Source organism: Canis lupus (assembly GCF_048164855.1).
Source record: "Canis lupus baileyi chromosome X unlocalized genomic scaffold, mCanLup2.hap1 SUPER_X_unloc_2, whole genome shotgun sequence".
NCBI lineage: Eukaryota > Metazoa > Chordata > Mammalia > Carnivora > Canidae > Canis > Canis lupus.
Window position 1 is genome coordinate 167 of NW_027326464.1, and position 9982 is coordinate 10148.

The 9982-nt window shown below is 63.3% G+C and overlaps 1 protein-coding gene across 1 annotated transcript; it reads left to right on the forward strand.

Moving 5' to 3' along the window:
• Window positions 1–788: 788 nt before the first annotated feature.
• Window positions 789–3155, forward strand: LOC140629684 (heat shock transcription factor, X-linked-like). Its single transcript, XM_072819225.1, has 2 exons — window positions 789–1405; window positions 2371–3155. Exons 1-2 carry the CDS (start codon window positions 797–799, stop codon window positions 2587–2589), a joined length of 828 nt encoding a protein of 275 aa, XP_072675326.1. The 5' UTR covers window positions 789–796; the 3' UTR covers window positions 2590–3155.
• The last annotated feature ends 6827 nt before the right edge of the window (window positions 3156–9982 follow it).

Here is a 9982-nt window from a genome sequence, read left to right on the forward strand (position 1 = left end):
CCACCTCTTACTGATCCTCCCAGCTGCACAGCCCAGAGAAGGATCTCGGAGCTCATACCCCGGGCACTAGTCAGGACTGGTGTCCCTGCTATGTTAGTCAAGTGATGTAAGCCCGGTGTGAGGCCAGCGGCCCCCACCCTGTCACGGAGAGCCCAGGACCTTCCTGGGAGTCAGTGGCGGGGTGCGGAGGAAGGACCTGTGCAGGCCGTGTGAGTCACGGAGAAGGCGGCCTCTGCATCCTCCTCCTCAGTCTGCAGGGTGTAGGCGGGGCACCTGGCCAGGCCACGCACCTGAGGAGCAGTCGGCCATGTGCCTTCCGGGGACCCACAGTGGGTGGTGCGGAAGGGTCCCCGTGGAGGACCTTGCCGCCCTGGCTAGGACCCTGCTAAGAGGAGCACGTGGCCGCGGCCTTGACCCTGGTCAACCAGCGGGGCGCGTGTTCCTTGCTGGAAAGCCTGAAACTTGATGAGGTGCAGAAGGCCCAGGGGCCCAGGGGCCCAGGGGCCCAAGGAATGAGCCGTGAGCCACTCAGTCAGCATGTGCATGTGTGGGTGCGGGGCAGCCGCGCCCCCGGATGGGGGGCAGAGGGCCCGCGAGTGTTCGGCTCGATCGTCAGGCGCGTTCAGTAAAGCGGTGGACGACCCTGTGGGCCCCAAAGGGTGGCGAGCAGCCAGGTGGCCCGTGCGGCCAGCCCTTTGTCATGTCACTGGCTGGCTGTTGGTGATGTCACCCCCAAGTGTCCTCAGCCCCTTTGTGCTGTCCCAGGCAGCCCTGCCGTCAGCGGGGACTGCTGGCCATGCCACACTGTCCTGTGTACAGAGATGAAGGACGGGCCACTGCTCAGGATGGCTCGCGAGGAGGACGGCCATCCGACAGGCCCGGGGCCGGGCCAGCACAGGGAGCCACCTCCGCCAGAAGCCGCGGCTCCCGCCGCCTGGCAGAGCAGTGCTCTTGCAGCAGAGTCGTCCCGACCGGTCCCCTGGCGGCCGAGGACCCCAGCTTCAGGCTGCTCCTGGAAGAGAACACGTTCCAAGCCCTGGCCCAAGAGCCTCTGCTCAAGAGGCCCCGCACCGTGGAGGATGCGCTGTTGGTGGCAGGCGGCAACCTGCTCTGTCTGCCCTTTCCCAAGAAGCTGTGGAGGCTCCTCAACAGCAGCCGGTTCACGTCCATCTGGTGGGAGAAGGACGGGACGAGCATCGGCCTCAAGGAGAAGCTGTTTCAGAAGGAGATTCTGGAGCGGGACGGGCCCGACAAGGTGTTTGAGACCGACTGCACGAAGAGCTTCATCCGGCAGCTGAACCTCTATGGATTCAGCAAACTGCGCCAGGACGTGCACACATCCTTCTGCCTCACCAACTGCTTCACCGGGGGAGTGGGACCGGGGCCGGTCCGTGTCCTGAGCAAGGTAACGGCACCCCTCGGGCCCCGCCGAGCAGAGCCGTGGGCACTGGGGCGCTGGGGCCAGGGACGGGGGGCTGGAAACCCCGGGACCACCGCCAGGGAATCAGGGCCCGTGTCCCCCAGCGGCCGAGGGGTGGCGCCGGGGAGCGAGCCCTGGATGAGGTCCCAGGACAGTGCCCAGTGGGTGGGGCGTTGTGTTCAGATACCCCATGAGGGACATGTGTGACCTGGAGCAGATGCGGGAGAGGGAGAGTGGGCAAGGAAGGAGGCCCCCAGGGTTCTCCCCAGGAAACACTATCCCCCCTTGCCCCACCTTTCCTATTTCTTTGTTTCTCATTCGGTTTGGTGTCCCTGTGAGATGAGGGGCACCGGCTCAACTGGCCGTGCCCATGGCTTCGCAACCCCTGGGGGTGGAGGGCCACCCCGAGTGCCACCCGGCCCTTCCACCCCTCACTCCCAGAAGCCCCGCCCTCCTGCCCTCCTGCGGGGGTCCGCCACACAAGGTCCTCGGTGGCTGTGCACACCCGTCCCTGACCTGTAGCTCCGAGTCAGAGCTCTGTGGGGGCCGGGTCGCCTGGCCAGGGCAGTGTCATCCCCGAGCACCGTGGGCAGCCGGCCGAGGGTGGAAGGATGGGCCCCGGAGGCCGAGAGCCAGGGACACCCAGCCAGGGGGTAGTCGGATGGCCCTGATGCTCCTTCAGGAAGCCCCTACCCCTCTCCCCTGCGGGCTTGTCCGCATCCCCAGCGCAGGTGGCTCTTGTCCTCCCCCAAGGGCACTGGGGCTTTCAAGTCAGCGAATGTGGCCTAGGGAAAGCAGGGGCACAGCTTCCCTTTGGGGCTGCGACCTCTGGAGAGGGAGGCCCTGGAACCCCTGGCTCAGAGCCCGGAGGCACCCAGAGCGGCCTTGCCGGTGCCCCGGGCCCTGTCGTGACCTGGAGTTTCTGCCCCCCTTTCCATTCGGAACCTCAGTTACAGTTCTACAGCAGCCCTCTCTTCAGGAAGGACTGCCCCCACCTGCTGAAGAAGAGGAGAGCGGGCGTGAAGGCGGCCCAAAGGCAGGAGGAGGACAAGGCTGAAGGGCTGGGAAGCCCAGCGGAGGCGGATCCCGCCAGCGGGCACCAGAGGAGCTCCTGTCCCCTGCGGAGCACCAGCCGGAGCAGCAGCGGGAGCAGCAACAGGAGCTGGTGAGCGGCCAGGATCATCGCCGTCCCGCTGCCCAGGACAGGAGCAAGTCTGCCCCTCCCGCCCCAGTCAAGAGCGAGTCCGCCCCTCCCGCCATCCTCGGGGCGGCTGCTGAGCGCCCCCCCGACCCATCGCGGTGCCGAGTACCAGCCCTAGGACACCGGTGCGCCCGTGGCTCTCGTGGCTGACGTGGCCGTACCCGTGGCGGTGCCCCGCCCTTGCCCGTGCTGTGCCTCGCCCTGCCGCCCCTGCATATGTACCCTCATCCACCGCCGCCCGTGGACCTGGCTGCCGTTCCCCCTGTGCTGCTGCACCTTCCTCCCTTGTGTTCCCCGGGATGATGCCTCTGTGCCACCCGTGGGTGCCTGTCGAGGCCGCAGGGCCCATTGACCCCATGCCCTCCATTCCTCCTCCCTGGCCCCGTTCCCCTACTGCCTGGTCTGCCACTGTTTCCTGGGATACCTGCCACCTATGGCTGGGCGCCCAGACTGCCCCTACAGCGCTCCCTACCGCAGCTAGAGGGCTCCCACCTCGGGCGGGGCAATAAACCGGACGGTGACCGGGCTGTTGTCTGCTGAAGCCAGGTACTCCCGGCCTCTGGGACGTTTCTTCTCGAGCAGCTGGGAGGCCTCAGCTCCATCTGCTGCCCTGGGTGAAGATGGAGTACAGCCTGCCACTGCCGTGTGCGGGGCCCTGTGCGCACTTAGGTGCCCGGGGTCCCGCCTCTGCTCCTACAGAGGCCCGTGGAGGCACTGGGCAGGCATGAGAACCGAGCATCGGGGCCCCAGGGGTAACCGGGGCCTTGTGCTCCTGCCCAGCAGGCCCATTTCCCTCTCCGGTGGGGGCCTGGGTCCCACGGGGCCTTCGCGTTCCCCACACCAAGAGGTCAGTTCTCCCCAGGGCAGAGGGCTCAAAGGCGGCCCCCCAGTATGCAGCGCCCAGGTACGGATGGGGACAAGCGCCCCCAGAGCCCTCCAGCGTTGCTGTGCAGGGGTGCTCGTGGGTGCCCGGGCAGCAGCATCTACGCTTGGCTTTTGCTGCAAGAACTGGACCTGGGACTCTCTCTCTCTCTTGAATGAAATGTTTCAAGGGTGCTCTGGGCCAAACCTGGAAGGACAAAGCCCCGGTTGCCGGGGTGTCCCTCTTCTATACAATGCACTGTTTTAGCGATGAACCTCTTTAAAAGGCGATTGTCTGAAGGAGCCTAGGAAATGAGCGTCCACAATCTCCCCAGAGCAATTAAGTGTCCTGGACCCCAGGAGGCCTCCGACATCAGGCAGAAGGGGATAGTGAGGGGTGCCTCCCGCCAGAACCACAAGGCATCCCTCTCCTCTTTTCCATTGCATGGCAGGTAGGGTGTCCCCCCAAGAAGGGGCAAGAGCCCGTAGGACATGCACACGGTCCGACGTGGTCACTGAGCCCTCATTCCCCTGAGTGTAGCACTGCTCTGGCCACGGCGAATCACTCCGGCCCAGCCCGCTCCCTTCGGAACTGACGCTCACACCCACATCCTCATCTTTCCTAAGATTCCTTACCCCGGGGAGTCCTCAGCTCATAGGTGGTACATTGGGTTGGCCTCTGCATCTGGGTCTTCCACATGCCCCCCGAGCCAGATAACACCCAATTGGGAAAACCACTTTCCTATAAACGTCAGCAGGGGGAACCTGGCTGACATATAAGGCCACAGGGAAAGGCCCAGCAGGGACAAGCATCAGGAGGATCACCTGCTTTTCCATGGGGGCATGGCCGTAGGATGGAGATGGACCCCCCGCGCAGCAGCCCCAGGCCCCCCTTCTCTCTGTGCCTTCTTGGGTGAAGGCGCCAAAGGGTGACGGGGGGAAGGTGAAGGAATCGGAGCCTTTCGGCCACTGAATGGCCAAGCCCAGGTGAGGAAAGCACGGGCATCGCCTGTCCTGGAGTGCATGCTCTGTGGACACAGGCCCGCCACATTCGTCCCAGGGTCCCTTCAGGGCTGGGGGACGATGGGGGCGCCCGCTCATCACGAGAGTCACCGTGTGCAACACCAGCGCCATAGGGACTGACTGGGTGCCCGGGCTGTCACCCCAGAGGTAGGCATGGGTTGTCACGTGGTTCCGCAAGGGCAGACGAAGCAGCACCCGACACCGGGACCCTTGGCAGCAAGAGCTGAGACCTCGGTCCCCACCAAGGCCTTCGAAATCCCCAGATCGGTCCCCAAAAGCAGTGGTCCACCTAAGACAGCCATCCACACAGGGAAGGTCTCCCTCCTGGAGATACGGGGCGGGGTCTAGAGACACTAGGTGTCCCAACTGGGGAGCGGGCCGGAGGAGGAGGGGTGCTATGCCGCCGGAGCACAGAGACCAGGGGCGCCGCTCAACAGCCCGCGTGGCCCAGCACAGCGCCCCCACACACACGCAAAGGAGGACCCTGCCCCCGTGGCTCCCTGGCCCTGGGTGCTGACCCTGGCCTGCAGTGTGGCCCATCCCACCCCCACCCGATGGATCGCGTCCTGCTTCCACTAGATACCACGAAGCTCCTGAGGCCTCAGTTTGCACAGGAGCCTCCGGGAGGAGAACAGCCCCCGCTTCCCAAGGATGAAATCCAACCGAACAGTTCACTAGCTAAGCATGATGATAGTTCTGGTTACAATATGGTTGTTCCAGGTCACCACGGCGACAGAATCCATGTCACTCTGAGGAATGCCATTTCAGACACATTCCGGGGCCCCTCAAAACACAGGAGGACACTGCTGGGGTTCCTGAGTCCCTGACCGGCCCCTGCAAACTGTGCATGGCAGGCGTCACAGATACGAGGGTTGCTCTGTTATTTTTTTTCCCAAAAATTTATTTTTTCATCAGAGACAAACACAGAGAGAGGCAGAGACACAGCAGAGGGGGAAGCAGGCTGCCTGGATGGAGCCTGATGTGGGACTGTATCCCAGGACCCCGGGATCACGCCCCGAACCGAAAGCAGGCGCCCAAACCCTGAGCCTCCCTGGCGTCCCATTCCTCTGTTCTTTGCTAACTTTCTGAGGTTCTTTTTTTTCCAGTACCAATAGGTTTTTATTGTATTTTCCCGGGGTGAAGAGAGGAGGGAAAAAGGTCATCATGTGTGTTACACCACACTAGCAGGTGAGAAAGGAAGTGCCCGCCCAGCAACATCACCCAGCAAATAAACTCTCCCCAGAGCTGGAGGGGCTCCAGCCCCGTAGGGCCCAGAGTCCTGCAGTTCAGAGCTGAGGGGAATGGAGCAGGCTCAGAGCAGGGAGCTACAGCTTTCCCGACGCACGCCCCGACCACCCCAAGAAATTGGAGATTTCACACAAAGCTTTGGTTTGTGGCAGTCCACAGGGAGTTACATGGGCCCGTGCCTGTTAAAGGGCCTTGTGGCCACTCTGACAGAAGCTTCTAGCACCTGCGTAAAAGTTCCTGCGTGACCTGAGTATACCTTCAGCTCCCCTTTCTGGGTCTTCCGCACCTCCTGTGTACATGCAAGTCTCCCCTCGTTGCTTCTGCTTCCCTCTACCGTCAGACCGGAGACTAAAGCAGGTTCGCTCCATGCAAATACAAGTGTATTAGTATGAGTCACACCCAGCAATGGTCTCCACACAGGAGATGGGGAAGGAGGGAGGAAGTGTTCTTTGCTTCTTCAGAGTGTGGGGCTTTTCTTGGCAGGGAGGATAGAAGAGGGGTAGGGTAGGAGCCAAGATTTTAGGACCTCTGCTTCCTCTGCGGGAAGCAGGCGCCATGGACCAGTAGGTAAGCATCGGAGAGGCCCCGCCGGCGTCTCGTCCATATCTCCAGCTCCAGCATGGTCAGAGGCGAGGTGACAGGGGCAGGGATGCGCCCTGGGCCACAGCCTTCGGCCCGGCGCAGGTCCTCAGAAATGGGCGGGGTGCCAAGTTCCCGGGATGGACCTCGCCTTGGGTCCCCAGAGGGCCGGGCCCACTGTGCTCCCCCAGCTTCCGGGCAGAGGAGCCTCCTCCTCCCCAGAGCGGTCATGCATTTCCCGTGCTGACCGCTCGTCCCATGCAGGGCCCCCGCGCCTCCTGCTGTAAGTGCCTGTGAGGAGCACCAGGGGGCAGGAGGCACCAGGACAGGAGACCCTGGGGTGTGTCGGCACTGGGTGCCTGTGGGACAGGCTGTACACCTGGTGACTGCGGCCTCTGCTTCTGCCCTGAACGGGGCTCCTGTCCGGCCCCTTGGAGCTCAAGCACTCAGACCCCTTGCCCCTCCGCACACAGGCCAGTAGCGCCCCCTGATCGCATTCCTGGGCAGGGCAGACATTGCTCACTTGTGACCTGGGAGGGGAACAGGCCTGGGTAACACATCCTCAGTGGGAGAGCAGGACCTCCCCCCGCCCCAGGCACGGGGATCAGAAGACAAGCATTGCCTGGTTCCCAATCTCCACACCCGGGGAAAGCAGGCGCAAGACAGACGCTAACGACTGCGGGGTCTGTGGACGCCGATGTGGACCGGGCCTTGTCCTTCCGGGCGTCACCCTGCCTAACGCACAGCAATGCTTGACCTTGCAGGGAGACTATCCCCGTGTCACCCTTGCGACCGTGTGACCCGTGTGACCGTGCACAGGGTCAGACTCGTGGAGCGTCCATCGGGGGCAGGGGGAGCAGTACAACGCCCCGTTCAGCTGAGCACCCTCCAAGGGCGAAACCTGGTGGCTTAGGCCTCAGGGTCCTCCCTGCCGTCAGTAGGAGTCCAGCTGTCCTCCGCGGAGGACATCGTGCCAACGCTCCACGTCCCATGATTGGGGGACCGTGGGAGTGCCGGGCACCGATGCCACCCACAGCTTGACATGGACCCCCGCCCACGCGGCCTCTTAGCAGCGCCTCAGGGTCACCATCGTTTCTACTTGGATGCCAGGCCCCGGGGCCGTGTGGAGGCAGGACCGAGTGTGGGAGGAGGGAGAGGATCCCACACGCATGGGGCTGGAGGAGCTGTGGCCCCTCGAGGGCCTCCCTGGGGTTCAGGCTTGACCCTGGCCCAGTCTGGCCCCTTGTCGCCCAGCTGACTGGTGCCCCATGTCATCCCGCAGGCTCATTGCCCTAGGCAGGCCGCACGTCAGCCACCCAGCAGGCCAGCACATCAATACCCCACCCAGGGGGTCTCAGGACCCGCACTGCATCCCCACAGGGGGTGGACCTGGGAACCCTTGGCACACCCCCTCTCTCTGGGGGCGGGGCCAGCTTGCCTTGGCCAGCTCCGGGCCTGAAGACAGGCAGGGAGGCCCAAGTCGGGCCCAGGAATGGCCCCAGGGCAGGTGCCAGTGGTATTTGTCACACAGGGCAGGCAGGTGGAGGCCAGATAGCAGGTCAGAGAGCAGCCAAAGGGTGCATTCAGAGAAGGCTTGGCCATGGCTCAGCAACGAGGTCTCCTGAGGAGCAGGACCATGGCCAAGGTGCCTTGTGCCAGCCTGTCAGGGCAGCAGCTCAGGGCATTTACATAACGTCAGGACTTCCTGCTGGGGACAGGGAACGTTGTGCATAATCGGCCGTGGCCTGGTGACAACTGCCAGACACCTAGCCTCTGTGTGTGAATACACTGTGGGATAGGACCTGGCACCCCGGAGATGCCTCCCCGAGGACCCACATGCTGGTTCTCAGACATCCTGAGTGCTCTGTGCGAGCAGTCCATGGTGGCCTGGATCAAACCCCGGGCCCCAGCAGTCACTTCCCTCCCAGGACACCATGCAGGGTCCCAGCATCCAGCCGCAACTGTCCCACAGGGCCTGCTCCTGGGACTTGTGTCAAGGCCACCAGCCTCAGGATGGCGGGTGCTCCTCCTCCCCCCTCTCGTGGGGCAACTGACTTTCTGCACTGCCTGCCTCCAGGGTCCCCAAAGGCCTTCCTGCCCGGCTGCTTGCAAAATCCTCATGTGAGCCAGGGGGCCTGTGAGGGTGTGGGGGAGCATCCCGGTTACCACCGCCGTCACCCACTACACTTTCCTCTGCTCAAAGTGCCCATTTCGGGACTCTAGGGTCCCGGCGGCTCTGGGGATGGCTGATAGGTACACACCCCGTCTCTGCCTCAGCTTCAGAGAGCCAACCTCGCAGTGGCCATCACGAGGACACCAGCTTCACAGAACGATGGCTATGACCCAGGAGTTCTCTGACAATACCCACCTGGCACAGTCGCCAGGGTCACCAGCTAGGAGGGTAGTTTTCTGGCCCCTAGGACACGCACCGCCAGCAGCACAGCCTGGTCAGCACCCCTGGGAGCACAGGTAGGCAGAGAGGGCATCCCCATCTGGGGACCCCCACAGCAAGATGAGCATCCGTGAACAGCAGCACTGGGGAGAGAGCAATTGGAAGTGGGGAGACAGGACCAAGACCCAAGGTCTGCAGGCTGAGGCCACGGTCAGGAGAGACAGGGCAGGGCGGGCAGCAGGGGCTATGGGGGCTGCCGGCTGGGCCCCAGGAGCAGGACACCCCCAATCCCGGCCCGGCCACTGGGCAGCGGGCTGCCGGCCTCCCGAAGGAACCTTGTGCGGGGCCTGAGAGGATTGATGGCCGTGTCTCGGGGACCCAAGGGTCAGGTGGCAGGAAGGACTGCCCACCGGCCCTCTCTGCGGGGCACAGAGGCTCCTCTGCAGAATTCCCCCAAGCAGCCACCAGCTGTGGGGCAGGTGCTTCCAAGGCAGGATCACATCTGATTGTCACTACTTTGCACACTCACATTGCTGTGGTGGTTCAGGGGCAGCGATCCCTCCTCACTCCTAGCACCTTGCTGCAATTCCCATGGCAGGAACCTCGAAAATCTCCACGGGCTGGCAATGTGCTCTTTCCCCTGATGCACTGCCACCTGCCAGTCTCTGTTACTGTCCCATTTCAGGAGAGACCGGCACACGGGACCACTGGCAAATGAGGACCGTTAGTGGTTGGGAGAAGGTCCAGCCTTATTGTGACGTCCCCCACCACACCCCCTGCCCTAAGAATTTCCTGTTCCCGTGACATATCCCAGGATGGGAGAGCAAGGGAAACCGAAGAGAAACTGAGCAGAATGAGCTGTCTGCACACGACCCTCCCAGACCACATAGGATTCAATGGCCTTGACGCTGGGGCAGGCTTCTTGCCCCACTGGGGGCAACGCAGACCTCCCACAATTTCAGGAAAAGCTCTGGGCTGGTGGGCTAGTGCAGGTCTCAGGGCACCCCTCCCTGCCTTCCTGTGGGATAGTGGCTGCTAGACAGAGTCCCTGAAGGCGGTGTGACCACGGGCCCCCGTGTCCCCCGTGCTCACACACAGGGCCTTGCAGGGAGCAGAGCTCAGCCGCTGTGTGGCTGTGAGGGAGCCGCCAGCAGGGCTCTCTGGCCTCAGTCAGGAACCTTCTCGCCCATTCCAGCAAAACCAAGTGAATGCATGAGCGCACATCACGTTACTTTGGAAAATAGGCACACGGCACAGG